This window comes from Neoarthrinium moseri, assembly GCF_022829205.1.
Source record: "Neoarthrinium moseri strain CBS 164.80 chromosome Unknown scaffold6_Wmoseri_CBS_16480, whole genome shotgun sequence".
Taxonomy (NCBI): Eukaryota; Fungi; Ascomycota; class Sordariomycetes; order Amphisphaeriales; family Apiosporaceae; genus Neoarthrinium; species Neoarthrinium moseri.
Window position 1 is genome coordinate 258452 of NW_026055120.1, and position 18341 is coordinate 276792.

At 49.0% G+C, this 18341-nt stretch overlaps 6 protein-coding genes across 6 annotated transcripts; 3 read left to right on the forward strand and 3 right to left on the reverse strand.

Moving 5' to 3' along the window:
• Positions 1 to 1379: 1379 nt before the first annotated feature.
• JN550_002646 (uncharacterized protein) lies at positions 1380 to 3841 on the forward strand (the record flags this gene model as incomplete). Its single annotated transcript, XM_049313965.1, has 5 exons — positions 1380 to 1671; positions 1727 to 2655; positions 2705 to 3490; positions 3548 to 3644; positions 3714 to 3841. The coding sequence occupies 5 exons, from the start codon at positions 1380 to 1382 to the stop codon at positions 3839 to 3841; spliced, it is 2232 nt and encodes a 743-aa protein (XP_049175171.1).
• Positions 3842 to 3989: 148 nt separating this feature from the next.
• On the reverse strand, positions 3990 to 7177 carry JN550_002647 (uncharacterized protein; the record flags this gene model as incomplete). The annotated part of the gene is made up of 5 exons (XM_049313966.1): positions 3990 to 4149; positions 4203 to 4250; positions 4317 to 6119; positions 6179 to 6854; positions 6928 to 7177. 5 exons carry the CDS (start codon positions 7175 to 7177, stop codon positions 3990 to 3992), a joined length of 2937 nt encoding a protein of 978 aa, XP_049175172.1.
• A 296-nt stretch (positions 7178 to 7473) lies between these two features.
• Positions 7474 to 9432, forward strand: JN550_002648 (uncharacterized protein; the record flags this gene model as incomplete). Its single annotated transcript, XM_049313967.1, has 2 exons — positions 7474 to 7860; positions 7990 to 9432. 2 exons carry the CDS (start codon positions 7474 to 7476, stop codon positions 9430 to 9432), a joined length of 1830 nt encoding a protein of 609 aa, XP_049175173.1.
• Positions 9433 to 9590: 158 nt separating this feature from the next.
• JN550_002649 (uncharacterized protein) lies at positions 9591 to 10164 on the reverse strand (the record flags this gene model as incomplete). Its single annotated transcript, XM_049313968.1, has 2 exons — positions 9591 to 9782; positions 9844 to 10164. The coding sequence occupies 2 exons, from the start codon at positions 10162 to 10164 to the stop codon at positions 9591 to 9593; spliced, it is 513 nt and encodes a 170-aa protein (XP_049175174.1).
• Positions 10165 to 10810: 646 nt separating this feature from the next.
• JN550_002650 (uncharacterized protein) lies at positions 10811 to 12441 on the forward strand (the record flags this gene model as incomplete). Its single annotated transcript, XM_049313969.1, has 4 exons — positions 10811 to 11083; positions 11198 to 11602; positions 11649 to 11844; positions 11897 to 12441. 4 exons carry the CDS (start codon positions 10811 to 10813, stop codon positions 12439 to 12441), a joined length of 1419 nt encoding a protein of 472 aa, XP_049175175.1.
• Positions 12442 to 12802: 361 nt separating this feature from the next.
• JN550_002651 (uncharacterized protein) lies at positions 12803 to 13241 on the reverse strand (the record flags this gene model as incomplete). Its single annotated transcript, XM_049313970.1, has 2 exons — positions 12803 to 12915; positions 12989 to 13241. The coding sequence occupies 2 exons, from the start codon at positions 13239 to 13241 to the stop codon at positions 12803 to 12805; spliced, it is 366 nt and encodes a 121-aa protein (XP_049175176.1).
• Positions 13242 to 18341: the final 5100 nt, after the last annotated feature.

Genomic DNA, 18341 nt, shown 5'->3' on the forward strand with positions numbered 1-18341 from the left:
CCCCATTCGTATTTTGGCAGTGAATTCCACCTGTGTCACTTCAAGGTCGCACTTGGAAACATGAAAAGCTGATCCACACCTCATGATAGAACGTAACCAGCGGCAAGCGTCTTCCGAAGTGACGATAAGCCACCCAACCTCAGCAGCACACTATATCAAGTATACCACAATTCAAAGTATATCAATGCAATTAAATTCGTGGTTTATTGCCCGTTAGTATCATTGAAGCCGTAAACAGAAGCGCTGCATGTTCTTGTCCGGTCTCGTGGCAATTGTTTCAATCAAACCTATCCCCCGCTGCCTTGACTGTCGCGGTAGCCCCTGTCAGCAACACAGAAGAACCTAATAAGCTGAGTTAAATAAAACAGTTTCAGCTTCCCAGGGCCACGGATCGTGATTTCTGAACGCCACATCGAATGCTGTGTTGTTGCTCATCGAGATATAAGGTTTAGGGAGAAGTCTACCTATTCCAGAAATATTTTGCCCAGGGTTCAATCCCAGGACTTTCCCCCTTCTTCAGTATTCTCTTAGGTTTACGCTTTCTTTTCAGTTTCTACAGGTCTTCCCTAATCCATGTAGCCCCATACAACCATCGTGAATCCCGCCTGTCTTTACTGTATCTTTATACTATGTCTCATAAGGCCTGGTTCACCGCGCGGCCTCGATGCCAAATTCTTTGTCAGTTCAGACTAGGCCCTTGTACAAAGAGCCAGCAGATTTTGAAACGCATTGATGCTAGTTTCCTCTCGACCTAATACTGCAACTACGTGCATCGCACAAGACGTGCGGTGTATATGCACAGTATAGATAGGATACTCTTCCTTGACATGCAAAGCAGCGATGGCTTCTCATTAACCTGGCCGCCTAAGCCATTGGCTTGGGAGAACACAATCAACTGACAGTATGACTCTCCAAGTGAACGACTGCCTCTGACACAAAATTCAGATAGATGCCTGGTCACCTTCAAGCGCCTTGTCCAATCAAATAGAGGTCGTCCGTATCTGTGCCCTGCCATGAAGCACATGCGAGCACCGAACAACAGAAGGCTGTTCTAAAGAAGAGTTTTGCTGCAAGGCCAATACAGAGCGGAGGAAATATGTTGTGTCGTCAGTAATGGGCAATATTATTAGCAACACTGTCACATGGGTTGATCCCGGTTATTCTAGGATATGAGACGCAGTCTACAGAACAATACAACTTCCTGACTGCTACTCTTTGAAGCCCAAATGCAGACGTTCGGACTTGATTAGTAGAATAACAATGAAATGCTTATGCGGGAAATCTTTAATGCACCGTGCACGTTGCTGATCTTGCCGGAATGGCAAATTAGCCTAAGCTCATACCTAAAATGGCAGGTGTGATCGATGGCGTGCGTTGATATGGAGCAATGCGACCAGGTTTTGATTTCTATGAAGCAGATTTCGCCAAGATTTTCCCTACGTACATCGCGCTACAGCTTCACTTTCTACAATCTTGGCACGAGTATAGCTTCAAGACAGACGTGGCGCCATGAAGCTATTGACGAGACTAGGACTAGCGATATGGTGGAGTGGGGCCCTTGCGACAACATCATCTTATGGTTTCAGTTCTACTTCATCAATATCAAAGGACTACAAACTAACGATTCTTGCATAGAGCACCACGTCGTCCATGAAAAGCGCCATTTCACACGTGTGTAGCCCGAGAGTCGTCTAGTACCTCCAATTATGCTAACGACCTTTCGAAGCTCAGCGATGGACCAAACGTGATCGCGTTGCTGCGAATATGGTCTTGCCAGTTCGCATTGGGCTGGCTCAATCAAATCTTGACCGGGCCGAAGAGTACCTATTGGCCGTCTCCCACCCGAGCTCTCCTACATACGGCAAGTTGTGGACACCAGAGGAGGTCATCGCTGCCTTTCAGCCTAGCATAGCCTCTGTTGAGGCTGTTCATGGATGGCTTACAGCTCATGGAGTCCAGAATGTAACTCATTCGAAGAACAAGGGCTGGCTGGCCTTCGACGCTCCATCATCAGTCGTTGAATCGCTGTTACGTACCGAGTACTACGAACACGAGGATAAACTTACAGGGGGAATTCTGCCGGCATGTGATCAGTACCATGTGCCTATGAGTATTCAAGATCACATCGATTACATCACCCCGGGAATTAAGCTCATGGCGCCTGTGAAGGATGATGCTGACCTCAAGCGCAAACGAGCAATAGAAAAGAGTACAACGTGGGGTGGAGTCAGGCGGCCAGCTCGACAACAAGTCTCAGAGAAACTTGTTAGTCTTATAACATCAAACAGTAGTGATCTGAGTAACTGTGACATAGCTATCACTCCAGCTTGCGTTGCAGCTCTCTACAATATCCCGCCCGGGAATTTGTCCCACCCCAGCAACTCGCTTGGAATATTCGAAGCTGAACTGCAATTCTGGGACCAGCGGGACCTGGACTTGTTCTACGCCAACCTCACAAACTGGATCCCAAGAGGCACTCATCCGATTAACGAGGAGATCGACGGCGGCGTGGCTCAGACGAGCAACTCATCCCTGGCTGGTGGCGAAGCCATGCTGGACTTACTACTTGCATATCCAATTGTATATCCACAATCGATTACCGTGTTAAATGTGGACGATATACACTACCAGACGTGGGACAATGACACGTACACAGTAGGTTTCCATTCAGAGTTACTAACCATGCTTGCTAATTAGTATGTAGTGGGGCTTTAATACTTTACTTAATGCTATTGATGGATCCTATTGCACGTACTCAGCCTATAATGAGACCGGAGACTTGCCAGGCGTCGACCCAACGTACCCAGATCCTGGTCCTGATGGCTACAACGGGACGCTCCAGTGTGGTGTATTTAAGCCTCCTAATGTCATCTCACTGTCCTACGGTGGACAAGAAGCAGATGTACCCATAGCTTATCAGAAGCGCCAGTGCAACGAGTACCTCAAACTTGGACTCCAGGGTGTGACATTCGTTTTTGCTTCTGGAGATGCCGGTGTTGGCAACTATCCTCAGCCGTATGGCTTTGATGGGCCGAATGGATGCTTGGGCCCCAAGGACAACCTTTTCAATCCTACGTGGCCAAACAACTGCCCCTGGCTCACCAACGTAGGGGCCACGAAGGTCTATCGGGGCTACACTGTCTTTGAGCCCGAGAGCGCTGTCTTTGATCCGGGGAGAGTCAACTACTCCTCTGGAGGCGGATTCAGCAATATTTACCCTGTGCCAGACTATCAGAAGATTGCTGTCGATCGTTTCTTCAAGGACCATGAACCAGTCTACCCAGCTTACTCAGGTTTGATAGCTGATGCTGATAATTACACACTGCCATATATCACTGCGCTTGCGGGCAACAGTGGCGGAATCTATAACCGGATGGGTCGGGGCATCCCGGACGTAGCTGCTAATGGTGATAACATTGCGATTTTTGTAGGTGGGAGGTTTGGGCTGAGCGGTGGAACAAGTGCCAGTACCCCAATATTTGCTTCGGTTGTAAGAGTTCTTTTGTCTGCAGATTATGAATTTTTCTTTGTGCCTGACCTGACTTAGATCAACCGGATCAATGAAGAGCGTATCGCAGTGGGGAAAGGACCGGTAGGCTTCATCAACCCGGTTTTATACGAGCATCCCGAAGTTTTAAATGATAGTGAGTCATTGTTTTTATTTTTAGTCTATTCGGCTCCGAAAACACAATAGAGTTGACTTTCCTAAACAGTCACGAACGGGACAAATCCGGGGTGTGGAACAGAAGGATTCAGCGCAGTTCCGGGTTGGGATCCTGTGACAGGTCTCGGAACACCCAATTATCCCAAGATGCTGGATCTGTTTATTTCTCTTCCCTGAGTAGAGTAATGTTAGATCCCATCCTTCCTGGTGGAGAGGCGTTGTTCTCAGCCATTGGATATAACACTATAGCAACGGATATAGGGGTGACTACCGTAGCATGATGAGGCTGGTGAGGAGCTAGCTGAATGCTACACTACAACTTGGTTCATGAGGCGCCATCATTAATCTTCCTTTCGTCGGCTGGTTGCACATCTTCAGCTTGGGCTGTCATTTGGAGAGAGGAGTATGCCGATGTGTCGTAGCCTCTGGAACGTCGATCAGGGGCGCCGATGTCGAAACGCTCAGAACATCCGTCTTCCATGTGCCTATTTCCTGTTAGTAGTGATTCACCAGTGATGCCTCTTACGTATGCATTTACCTTCTTAATGTGTCCTTTCTCGCGAATAAACGGCCGCAGAAATCGCACCTGTAGTTCTACTCTTGTGGATGCACGCTCTGGTAATGTCTTTGAAGGTCCGCCCCACGAACGAACTTCTCGGAGCATCCGGGAATTAGGCAAAGAAATCGATATTCTCTGTTCTCATCATGGGTTTCCAAATGCGCCTTATAGTCGTAGCTCTTGCTAAAGTGCTTCCCACAACCATTTACCTCGCATTGATAGTTTGCGTCTTCTTTTGTGGTGAGCATTCGTGGCTGCTTATCCGTCTGATGGCCCTGGATGAGTGATGATGCTGCCATGTTTGAGCCGTCCCCAAATGTGGCCGGCTCAAAAGGCTCGTATTCAGATTTCGAGGTGGCATCGCTCGGGCGATCAGCGATTTTGGGATCGCTCTCGGGCACCTCTGGTGCCCCTATATTGTCCACGAGTTTGAACATGTTGAAAGGATCACTCGGAGCAGATGATTGGGGCACGTCATTCCCCGGCTCACCGACTCTGAAGCTCGGTGATGTCTCGTTGTACTGATCAGGTTTGAGACCAAACAGCTGCAAATTAGCATGATACTGATCCCATGCTGTTGTGCCACCATGTTTCTCTGGGCTTTGATCCCTTTCAATTTCAGTGAAACCATCTTCAGAAGGCAGTGTTGGCTGGCGGAGCCACATAGTGGCTGAAGGTAAAGCAGCGCTGGGCTCTGGTTCACTCTCATTTTGCTCCACTCTGACTATCGGACCAGACGCAGAACCCTGTAGATCTGGCCTTTTGCTATTTAATGACTGATGGTATCGATCCATGGCGGCCGAAACAGTTTTGGAATCTCCAAATTGGGATAATAAATTGCTGAACCTGTCGAATTCTTCGTGTGTCATGACATATGTGTCCGGGTGTGCTTTGATCCTAGCCCAAAACGCGGCGAAGTCCTTTTCCAGTCTGGCCCTCTCCTGAGACTGAAGAATTTTCTGCGCTTGTTCCTCAGCTCTCCGGTGACAAAAAGCCCGGAATTTCTCAAAAATGTGGAATGGTATATCTTCCATCGATCCGTACTTGGCGATCAGCCCTGGAATGTGTCCTTCATAGACAGCGCGTCTCCGTTGGAGTAACAGGCTATCCACATCCCACTTCTTCTCTAGTTCACTACTTTCTTCGAAAGTAGCAGCTAGGCTCATCCAATCGTCGATATCTCTCTCTGCCGCTTGTTTTGGCGTAGTTTGTGATGCATCTGCCATACCTGATCCTTCTAAGGCAGCGAAGTCCTCAAAGGTCCCTAGTGTAGTGAAGGGAGTGTCATTTTCCCGTCCAAGCAAAATTGCGTTTGGTTCCGCGGCTATCACTGCGTCCGCGACTTCATCCTTCTTGAATCGTTCTGCTTTAAAACCACCATCATGACTGATTCTTTCTTTTTGACGCACGTCTTCCTGGTCTGACACAAGGTCTTCATATTCACTTCTCATATAACTTGACCCCAGTCCACTACCGCTTCTGCTACCTCCATCATCTGAGATTATGTCTTCGGCAGGAACCTGGGGCAGGACAAATAAAGCGATATCCTCGAGATGCTGGCCAACATGATGTCGATATTTTTTAAGTGAATCGAGGAGGATATGACACAAAGGACATTTCGTGTCGCAGTCGAAAGCCTTGAGTCGCTCGCAAAGGATGGTGGCTGATTTCACGTCGCTTTTGGGAACCTCTTTTGCATGTTCAAATCGCAGATGGTTCTGGAGACTCGTTGTGGAAGGAAACGGCTCATGTACACAAAACGTACAATGCCATTCGCGCCAGTGGTTCTGTAGCATGTGTTCCATCCACTTATGCCGACGTCCGAACTCAGCCCCTGCGATCGGACAATCTACAGCTACGCAACTATATGGTCGTAGATCTGCGAATATGTGTTTCCTATCACACGATCAGCAAAATACTAGATAGTATCAACAGGAGTCAATTGGCAGACTGACCTCCAAGCGTATGAAGTCGTGACGGTTATCATCATAAAACAGAAAGGACACTGAAATGGTCCATCGGCAGAATGGGAAGGTAATGCCGGGAGCCGTGGCCGGTCTGAAGTCTGCGCCGACGAGGCGTAGGATGTTTGAGTGAACCCACTGTCTGACAGCTCGTCCGCATCCACAGTATCAGCAAGGTGTAATGGTTCTGCTTTGATCGCAGCAGGGATAGAAGACGCAATTGTACTTTGTTGCTCGGATCTTGACTTGTGCGCATCATAATCCAGGTCTAGATTTCGGGATAGCTTCTGATGGTGCGACTCTCGATACTTGAAATACTGGCGCCTTCGAGTGTTCGCTTTTCCAAGTAGTGTTACGAGTTTCGGATCAGCATTCGCATATTTTGCTTTTACGTGAGCAATGTCTGATGGCTCGTAGAATGAGGCATCCGTCTTGATTGATCCACGAAATCGGTCGTGGGGTGCCGGGTTGCGGATCGATACTGATAGGTTCATCAAGCAATTGATCACCTCGGCGACGTCGGCAGAAATCTGATCCATTTCCGTCGTGAACCCAATGTTGTCGTCTTCCGGGGCCTTTGTATAATCATCGTCATCGTCATCGTCATCGTCATCTTCTGACAATTCCTCATCCCAGGGTAACTTTGAGCCATCCAAGATCGAACAAGCTAAGAGACATCAGCGTCGATTTCCCGTTGGCGATCTATGAAAAGCCTTTCCTTCCGCCATGTTGAAACTCACCATTGTCTAATGAACTCTTTAGATCTTGAAGCAAGTTCTTCACTTGAGAAGTGAGATGGGATGCATCTCGGAGTCGGTAGTCCAGAGAACTCTTCCCTCGCTGATGGGCTCCTATATTCCCTGTCCAGACCTTGAATCTCGGCAGTTGGTCCCTTATCTTACATTCCGACTTCGTAGAGTGCTCAGCGGCACGGATCGATTTGAAGCTTTCGAAGCAGCTTAGAACGTGCTCTGCAATAGTAGTCGACATTCTGGTGTTCCATCACAGTTGCTTATGAATCATTACTGGAGTTCCAGAAGGGCCACGATCACTGGTACCAATCCTGACGCCCAAAGATGCGCAGGCAACTGGCAAAACCCCCCCATTCCTCAGCCTATCGCCAATTTTCAGGCCAGACCAATCAAGACAGGGGTCGGTAACACGAAGGGGCCACTTACCCCTCACTCAGCCTCGACGCTCATCCTCGACAGCCAAGGCATATTCGATTGAAGCAGCTCTAAATTCCTATCCAGCATTTGACACGACTTGTCGCCCCCTGAACCGAAATGTCTGGTTTCGAAGTCCTCGGCGTCGTACTCGGAACATTGCCACTAGTTATCTCAGCTTTGGAGCATTATCAAGAAGGGCTACACACGATCCGGCGATGGCGGTCTTTCGAGGCTGAACTCCAGAGCCTGAAGCGTAAACTGGGAAATGAGAACGCAATTTTCATCAACACGTGTCAACAGCTGCTTAGCGGGGTAGTCGGCAGCGTTGCGCATGAGAAGCTCGTCGACGAGCCATTTGGAGAACTTTGGAGCAATCCAGAGATGAGGGATGAGATCGCCCTACGGCTAGATCATGTATACGAGCCCTTTCAAGCTACAGTGGTAGCTATGAACGTAGCACTTGGTGAAATCAAGGCCAAGCTTGGTCTAGACGAACATGGAAAAGTAGGTTGTGGCTCTGACATATCTTGACAGGCAATAAGCCTATCAAAGGCGCAAGTTCCGAAGGCTGAAGACAGTGATATGCTCAAGAGAAAAAGGTGCAGAGAATAGAAACATACTAACGGCTAGCAGGTGAGATGGACAGAAGGCACAGCAATTGCCAGGGAGATTAAGCGGGCAACTTTCACCATTAAACGATCTCAGTTCGATGATCTGCTCGCAGGCATTTCGAAGTACAATCAAGACCTTAAGACAATGACCAACCAAAGCATCCAGCTTGAACCGGAAAGACGTGTAAAATATCACGGAAGACTCTTCAGCCAGCTGAAAGAAGTTTCACTTAGCGTTTACAGGGCAATGCGCAATAGCCTTATGTGCAATTGCCCAGGATCACATCGATTGAGCTTACGAGTGGCTAAGCCTAAGCTGATGCCTCGAGATGAAGAGCTACAGATACTGCTTAACTCGAATTTCCAATGCGCGGTCTCGTATCGAATAGAGATGCAGGGTGCTCCTCTTAATGATGACGTGTGGGCTTGGATGGTACTGCGGTCATACGAAGAACCACGAGTACTACGAGAACAATCTGAACTGTTATCTCCCGAATCGCCCTGTCACCAAAAAATCTCAGTCTCTCCTAACGTCGCTGCGCCGTTACCTATAAATTTGACTAGACTGGGAAAGAAACTGCAGAGCGTCAGGTTCTCGGAAGAAACCATACGCAGCTCAGAAATAAAGTTACCACTCTACTCTATCAAATCTGTCCCAAATGGGTCCCACTCGACGACGACCATCTACTCGGCGCCCGAAATAGGACCGACAGTAGCACCCGGGTCAAAGAAGCACCTCGAGGATCCATTAGACCTCTGCAGACTCGTTCGAAAAGGCAAGCAAGGACAGAAATCAGATTGCTTTGGCTTGGTCTCAAACCGCACCTCGCAACGATATCCAAAGTTCGGTGTTTATCCACAGTCTGAGAACAAAGAAAGCACATCAATGATATCTCTCAGAGCAGTGCTGGAGGACGGCGAATGCAACCTCCCTGGAATATCTTATGCAGACGGGCTTAAACTTGCAGTCGACATCTCTTCTGGTGTGCTTCAACTCCTCAAAACATCTTGGCTTCCAGAAAGTATAACCAGCCGAGATATAATGTTCCCTATGGTGGATGGTTGTCCACTATACAGACAGCCATTTGTCACGAGGACGGTATCTAGCACAGACATAGACCAACAGTGTCCGGTGACAGGCGGCCAAGCGCTTCATCTGCAAATTCTCAAAAGAGCCATGTTCTCCCTGGGTATCTTACTGTTGGAGATTCTCTTTTCTGAGACACTTGACCACGTCTGGGATTCTGTTGGTCGCTTTACAAACCGGAAAGCTGCGACAGAGCTGCTTTCTCAAGTCCAAACCTTGGGCTCGCCAAAGTTTTACAGTGCTTGTCGTCGTTTTCTGTTCTGTGAGTTCACATGTTTGGACTTGACATCGAGCGATGAAGCATTTTGTAAAGAGGTCTATGGGAAAACCATAGCTTTGATGGAGGAAGATTTTCAGTCATCCCAGTCTCTATGGTGATCAATGCCATTTTCTAAAACCTTCATCGCAAGCATGTACTTGTCTAGGTTGTACATATCATCCTTGCATCAATCCCATATTACTTTTATGGCCTTTATTATTTTGCAGTCGGACTTGTGACCCAACTCAGTCCAACTTTTGACTTGACAATCCTAGTGCTAAGCGTAAGTCCAAGGTCCAAAGGGTGTTGATTTGATACTCACCTTTCCACAGTAGACGACTTCACCGCAACCCGTACATCTCATCAATTCACCTTCGGCCTTTCCACAAGCGCCGCATTTCTTATCGTGGGTTTCGTCATCCATCATTGAACCCAACTCCATGATCCAATCTAGTTTTCCGGGGATCGCCTGCCTTGACAATCAGCAAACTTTGGAACAGATGGGCCTGAGACTTGCGATCACACCGTACCTTTACGCTTTCGCAATCCTCACTCTCCACAACGAGGACATCCTTTCTCCCTTCTCCCTTGTCGGTTCGGCGAGCTTGCGGGATAACAACCGTGTTGCCTTTCTTCAACCCTCTAGCTTTCAGGTCAAAGCCCGTATTCTCGAAAGTTACTGCGAAGTCCATGCCACTTTGGTCCGTCACAATGAGAGTTGGCTTCGTGATGGTCATGTTGTTTTTGATCTGGGCCAGGATATACCATGATTTCGTCTCATCGACAAAGTCGGTCGTGACTGGGAGGGTGTAGAAGGTTGGGAAAGCGGAGGGATCACCGAATGCCGGCATGCTTCTGAAGGTCACAAGTGCGGCCAAAAGGAGGGACTATGATGGATCGAAGCGAAAGCACGAGCAAGCATCGAAACGAAACAGATTGAATCGCATATAACATAGAGATGCAGTTTGGTAAAACACTACCAACCAACCTTTCTGTCTGCAACATTGATCCTGAGTGCCAGCCGCACAGTTCCTGAAACGCTTAGGGGTGTTGAAAGTGGGGCATAAGCTGAACACCACCACGCGACTTTCTGAGAGATGCTTCCCAGGGAATCTCACGCAAACTGGTGCGGTGAGCGTTACTTGGATATTTCTGTGACGGTAGTTGCTTTATGGCCGAGACGACAAATGCTCACGTCCTAGTCCTTTACGACTTATTACTGTCACTTTGGGTAGGTTACAGCATTGCAAGCGCTCAGACAGTGGCTACGGTGCGGAAAGGAGATCGTGCTCATGTTTGACACTGTCCTGGTCATCATGGGCAGCTCAGCTGGCGGCTTGGACTGGGGCCATCTGAGACCCACCTTAGCGGCCGTTCCCCAATCACAAGAGGCCCCTCGGGAACGGCCATCTTCCCACGCCCAGGGCCGTTGACATCTTGCTCTTGACACGATGCGGCTCCTAACGCACGAAGCTTGATCCCGATGGACTTGTGATGATGCCGCAACCACAGCCTTCTGCGCGGCGTCGCTCCCTGGACGGCTCGTCCTCCGAAGACGAGCCGCTTCTCAGCAATGGCGTCAGCCCAGAAGAAGAACCCAACGTGCTCGGGGCCACCGCAGAAGCATCATTGTTGGGTGATTCGAGCAGACAACCAACTTCCCTATTCTCCGCACATACCCACGATAAGAGATCAAGAGCCCTTGAAGTACGGATAGCAGCCGCCATGTTCTCATTCTTCGTTATGGGCCTCATACAATCTACCGTTGGGGTAAGTCTGGCATTCTCACTACAGCCCGAAGACTAATTGACTTTCAGGTTCTCATACCGCATGCATGTAACCCTGCATACCCCCCATATAGTGCCATACTCATATTCAAAATAGCTTGAAGACTTCTACGGGTTGAGCGATACCCTAGTTTCGCTCACCTTCCTGATGACGCCGCTTGGTTATTTCCTAGCAGCTTACGTGAACAGCATCATTCACCTACAGTTTGGCCAACGAGGTGTTGCAGTTATCGGGCCCGCATCTCAGCTCCTTTTTGTTTCCTCTGTGTCTTTCCACCCGCGGTATAGCATCTTTCTGCTTTTCTCGGTGATTGGCGGTTTCGGCACAGGCCTGCTCGATGGATCTTGGTGCGCCTGGGCAGGGGGTATGGCGAAGAACGCAAATGTGATCCAAGGATTCCTCCATGGTTCTTACTCTGTTGGCGCAAGTCTGGGGCCTTTCATGGCTGGTACTATGCTGTCCGTAGGGGGGAAACCGTGGTGGTCATGGTACTACATGCTCGTGAGTTGTTGAGTCTCTTTCTACTTTCAACGCTAACCGAGTCCAGTCCGCCTTCTGCCTCACTACCCTTGTTACCTCTGCACTTGCCTTCTGGTCTCAAGATGCCGACAAGTACCACGCGGAGAAATATAAAACACCGGAGAGCAGTGATAGCTCAAGTAAGAAGAGTCCTTGGGACATGTTCAAGCATATAGCCACATGGGTCTGTGCTGCATATTTCCTGGCATATGTTGGAATTGAAAGTGAGTAAGCAATCTTCAAGCTGTTGTGGGCCTAGCTCATCTAGAATATCAGATTCGATAACTGGCTGGATTGTCGTATTCATGATCAGAGTCCGTGGAACTTCCCCGTATCTCGCAAGCATATGCTCATCTCTCTTCAATATCGGCATGGTTGTCGGACGACTTGGGCTTGGTGTTGTAACAGAGAAGCATGGTGTTCGGCGAGCAGTCATCGTCTATTTACTGCTAGCAGCCATCTTTCAGGTACTGTTTGCCGTTATTGACGTACCCGCTGTGTCTGCTGTTCTTATTACCATGATCGGGGTTCTTCTAGGTCCACTGTTTCCGTCAGGGGTCATAATGGTCACACGTCTTCTGCCGCAACACTTACATGTCGATGCTGTGTCATTTGTGGCGTCAGTAGGCGAAGTGGGTGGCGCGCTACTCCCTTTCGCACTAGGCGTCATCGCGGATGGACTGGGCATTGGGTCTTTTCAGTACATCATCATTGCGCAACTCGTTGCGACGCTGTGCATATGGATGTGCTTCCCTAAGCTGTCTTTAAGCATACTCCCCCAGGTCAATGCTATCAGGGATGATGAAACAAGAGATGAGTAATCATTGAAGAGAAATTCACACCTCATTTTCGTTTTAGTTTGGATATAGATGGTGCCGAACAAACTCTCTAAACACTGGCGGACTGCCGACGCCCATGTGTGCACCCACGTAGCACTTCGGCTGCCGGACACAAACTTCTTCCCCGTGACCTCGCGACTGGAAAACGAAATCGAATGATCCCGGGAAGAATTTTATTTTATATCATTCAAAAGCTACCAAACAGGAAAAGCCACTCATGGCAATAATGTACTAGAAGATGAAATTTCTTGTGCCCCTCTGGCAGCCTTCTGCAACCTCAGTCTATGATACCCAAGCCGTCAAAATTTGACTTGGATCTTCGATTTAGTTCTATTGGTCGACTTTACAAGAACTTGACAGACTCAATGTGCTGCTTGTAGCATTGCTGAATGCCAGCGGGGACGTCGAACCAGTTGCCAGCGTTCTCGTTGCATCCATCGACACTGTACGCACGAACTAAGGCGCCGAAAAGGGGATTGATTAGTTCAGAGTTCGCCCCAATGGTGACCTTAAACGCCATAGAACTTACGAGCACGGGTAGCAAGGTTGTCAGCAATCAAAGTGCTGTTGTAGGCAAACGGAATGTTGACATCGATGCAGCCGCCAGCAGCTTCCTGAAGCCAGACAGTGTCCTCGACCCAGGTGCCCAGGCAGGCGTTGTCGCTGAAGAACTTGGCGTAGATACGGGCGCCGTTCTGACGCTCCTCTACAGTCTGGCTAGGAGCAGCGCGCACGCTGGACGCAAGGGCGAAGAGGGAAAGGAGGCTGGTGGCAAACTGCATTGTAGGTCTTGTGTGATTTGACTGGTTTTCTTGTTCAAAGATGTGAAGGGAAGTGGGAAGTAATCTGCTGGATGATGCTGCAGGCTAATGTAGAGGAAGAGAAGGTGCAGTTACTGCCCTTTTATAATTATTTCGACAGCCAGCTTGCTCATCAAGATCCCAACAAAGTGGTCTGGCTGAAGTCCTAAATGCAGCTTTACTGAGAGGCGTTCATGCCCTGTAAGCCTTCTGCTCTTGGATTTGATGTGCTTGTCAAGGGTTAGTATCCTATCCACATTATCAAGAGCTGGGGGCCAGTAGGATGGTGATACGAGGTTGGCTGCACAAGAAATCGACGTCGCACAGTCAGATCTTCCATAAATCTTCTTGGCATGAAGGAGTATTCATTTCAACTGGGTGTTTCCCCTCCTCAATACCATTAAAAACATCCGCAAGAGCCGGCACCTCGGAGCTGCACTCATGTGCATGCTCGTATCATGTCAAGACACTTGATCCAATTCGATCTGTGAACTATTAGAGAAATCGGAGGCTGAGATGAGCCTCATCATAGATCTGAAGTTGCAGCATACATCAGGCTCAAGATATGGCCAAGGCAAAATGTGGCTCTATGCCTGGACCACCAAGAGACGTCGGTGAGAGAGGCACAGGAACTCGGTCTGAGGTGAGAGGCGCCACGCATCGGCTTGCGGCCCGACGAACACTCGTACCACGTCAGATGAATCAGCAGCCTTACGTATATTGAAGTTCATGCAAGAAGCCGCTAGTCAAATGTGCATTGTTAAGTGGGGGGTTTCCCGCATCGAGCTTACTTAATCCTTGTTGGATGATGTCGTTTCTGACCTTTCCGTGGTCTTCGGACCGTCTTATTCGGAGATATAGTTAGTTAGATATGTATCGAAACTTAGAGTCATGTTTCCACGCACAAGTATTGCCTTTAGCTTCGAAAATACATTTTCCGCCTGGGGATGGATCTCTCCCAGAGGAAGCCACTGGCTGGTGGCATGATGTGGATAGGAGTAAGTCACGTTGCATGCACTAAGCATCAATCTGGCGAACCTTGACCGGTAAGAGGAAACACGACGCTTGTTGGGGCACCAGGGAAAGTCAGTTGGTTAAAATCTCACTGCGCCGCGTAGGAATCCGCCAGCCTGAGCCGCGGGATAACGACAGGGGTATGCGCGAATCGGATTAGAAGAGAAGCACAGGCATGTACGACTCTGCGTAAAGGCGTTGTCACTTCTGAAATCTATAATCGGCTAGCCGCTGTTCCGCGCAACTTCATCTCATAAAGAACCTGGCCCGAATTGGGGTCTGCCTCGCCCAGGGCGTTTCAGCCACGGCTCCGGCCAACACGCGTATCCTATCCTCCAGGACCAACTCCCAACATAGGCCAACCCCTGACCTATGCTTCCCCCTGTTGTAGACCACATTTACCTGGCGCTATTATCTGGAGCAAGGAACCTCCTTGTTCGGAGGGCGAAAATTGGCGCGTGAGCTGCTTCAAGCCGTTACCGAACCCTCGAAGTCGTCTCACAACTCCCGGCTTAGCCTCGCTGATAAATCTTTAATCTCGCGAGTTTAAGGAAGCCAGATTAACATCATAGAAGTATGACTTAGCTAACGGCTTGGAGATGATTGAATATTCCTCTACGGATGCGCTCGTCGGCCCACGTGGATGAATTGAAAAGATCTAATAAGGCCTCCATACGTCCTGTGCCACAGTCTTCCGCCTATCTGCATATCACATATGGCTGTGTTTTAAGGTGGCGGTGCTCAATAATTTAGCATCCTGTAAGGATTCTCGTTGGAAAGCAAACAAGGCGACTCAGCCTCGTGACGCGATGAACACCCTCCCGTGTGTCTAAGCACTGTACTATGTTCACAGTAGTCCAGCTATGAGCTCAGATTCACGATAGCCCGATATCTCGGCATGTTGGGTGGCTGATATGATAACAGAGCAGCATGCGTGATAGATCCATCGATAAGTAGGGTGCCACTCCATATTTGACGTAAAACCACTCCCTCGAGTCAATGATCTTTATTGGAAGCTCTTTTCTCCATCAACAGGATACTCTCCCAGATGCGTTCCGCCGTTAATCTTTTCGCACCGCTTATGTTGTGTGCCTCGCTCACCTGTGGGTATAAGCTTAAATTCTTCGAAAGGAGGGCAGCCGTGGGACTGGGCTCACACGCCAGCCTGCAATGCGAGGGCAACAACCCCGAGCTCATCACGGGTCCGGGCGACTGTGTCAAGACTAGTACAACCTTGAGACCGCGCCGAGTTGTGTGCAGGTCGGCAGCACAGGCCCCGTCGACGACAGCTTCCAGGTCGTGTGGTTCAGCTCCGACGACTGTAACCCAGACAACGTGCTGGATCACGGAGACGAGGCGGGCGTCTCTGGGGGTATCTTTGACAGCTGACAGCCTTCTGCCTCGTTGTGCTGCTCAAGGTTGCTGTTGGAGGGTAGGGCTCATTCAAGTTACCATCGTACCATGGCGGTCCGACTCGCTTGCCTACGCTGTTGGCTCAAGTCGGTTGTGACAGGAGACTTTCGGAGAGTAGTTCTGCTCACACAATACCCCAATACTTATCCCTTTAAAGTGAATCTTTTCTCAGCCATGCATGTTCCCAGGCAAGAACTCTGCACTTGATTTCGGTTCTAATCCGTCTCCTACTCATAGATTCTCATACTTGAATCCTTCAGAACTAGCCGAATACCCAATTTCACTCGCAATGGCAACGACTGATAAGCCTACCCTCTGTCCATGGTGGCTGGCATGTTCCCGGAAGCTATAGTAAGCTCACTGCTGCTCTTCGCGATGCTGGCTTCGAGGTGCACATCCCAAGGCATCCTTCCATGAACCAGACACGACCACCCAAAGCTGAGCTCGCTTCCGATTCGGACAACATTCGCTCTTACGCAGAGAGTCTGGTTGAAGCGGGTCGGCTCGTCACTGTGCTATTACATAGCTATGGCGGTCAGGTTGGCACCAATGCCCTATACGGGCTGAGCAAGAAGGCGCGTGCAGCCAAAGGCCTGTCTGGGGGCGTATCTCACTTGATATACATGGCGTCATTTGCGCTTCCAAAAAGGCAAGAGCATGGTAGACAAGGTGGACGAATTTGGCCACATGCATAAGATGCCTATCGCATATGGCTTCGATGAGGACCAAAGCTGTGTAGCCAACTATCCTAAGGAGGGATTAGTCGGCGAGCCTTATGCTGACCAACTCGATCCGGAGGAGCTGAAGGCATACATTGATTCCCTCGGTCGCTGGAACGGAAAGTGCATGTATCTTCCTATCTAGAACACCCCCGCATGGCGTGACGACCTGAGCATCTCATTCATCTATACCCTCGGCGACCTTACTGTGCCCATAGATTATCAGAGAAATATGGTAGAATATCTCGAGAAGAAAGGCAAATCAGTTCGAACAGCTGAGATTGATACGGGTCATTACCCTAACCTCACAGCCACCAAGGAGGCTGTGGGTGCGGTTGTCAAGCTTACTTCGGAGTAATGGTCAATAACATGTAATAGGCCAACTTGAACCTACAGAAAATAGCTGGACTTTCGCTTTTTGCCTTGTACGCTCAATCAGACCTGATCCCATTCCATCGACGAGTAACTGTCCGTAAACCAGAAGCTGATCAGACGTAGATCTCGTCTACATGCTATACTTGGCCATCCCTTGTTCCCACGGAAAAGACTGGGATTCACATGTGCTATTCCTTCAATCATTCAAAGCATCACAGTAAAGATTACTCAGTAACGTATGCCCGACCGAAGACTCTCATCACGCGTTGGGATTGTGCTCATTTGAACAAGTAAGGGATGGATGTGGTGGCCTGAGCAAAAGCGGGTTGGCCAGATCGCTCAATCGTTACATTTCAAGCGCAACCACTCCCATCTGCGTATGCCCTGGCGGCACCTTACACTGTAGTAGGGATTCGGGCGCACACAAACGAAACGCAAAGAGTGATGATAAGGTGGGGTGGCCGGCAACTGCCACACAGCACCCTGCAAGCCACCTATCTGCACAAGACAGGGAGCTACCAGCACCAACATGCATTGCAAAAATACCTTCTCCCTGCCTAATGTTGGCCCTGGATTTAAATAAAGGCTAGTCAATCGTCCGGCGAGGCTGGTTTAGCTATATTTAATCGATAAACTACTTTTAGATTCGATCTTTCTCTGATTTAAACATGTGAAAAATAATGTGAAAGGCGATGGACCCTAGAGCCCTCGCAGCTGGCTGCGAGATCTACATATCTAAATACACATTCCTAACTTATCTCCATTCGAATCGAGGTGGGGCATTGTCACAAGTGAGTACTGAGGCCCCCAAGGCTCTTGTATCAGTCATATGATAAAAGTATTGGCACTCAGTTCGTCCTCAGCGACAACCATTTCGAGTTCTTCCACAAGTAGCATAACCAGCGAAGCCACCTATTCACCGACCGCTATTAATGGAGGTTTCGAGAACTCGAATACCAACTACGAACCGTGGGTTGTCGTCGCCTCGCCCAGGCCTGTCCGTGCTATAGTGGCGCAAGATCGAGTATTTTCTGGACTGAATTCCTTACAAGTGTGTTCAAACTTGTCACAGCTAAGCACAAATATCTCAGTGCTCCAAAGAGTTGAAACCTCCAATCACATACGACAAAACGATGCCTATACCTTGTCTGCAGTAGTGCAGGTAGATCAGGCTTATGTCGAAGGCAGTCTTGGCTGCCGTTCGGTGTTTATCAGCTGCGGTCCCTTCACATCTGTCATCACTGCTTACCAAGGCGAAGTCTCTCCAAAAAATCAATTTGTTCGCCTTCAGTCGAGCTGCTTTTTTGATCGACTTAGTCTTCTTTTTGGTTATTCCTCCTTTGGATTGGAAGCGCAGTCTTGCGGTACGGTAGATTTGTGGCTTGATATAATCACAATTGCTGTGGTTTAGCTATATATCACAATTGTAAGCATTAACATAATTCTTGCTCTTTATCGGCGCAAGGTCTGAATGCAGACGGATGACAGTTCGTGTCGATGATGCCAAATTCTGCCCGTGTTTCCTCAACAGCGCCGGGAAGCTACTCTACTCTAGGCTAGG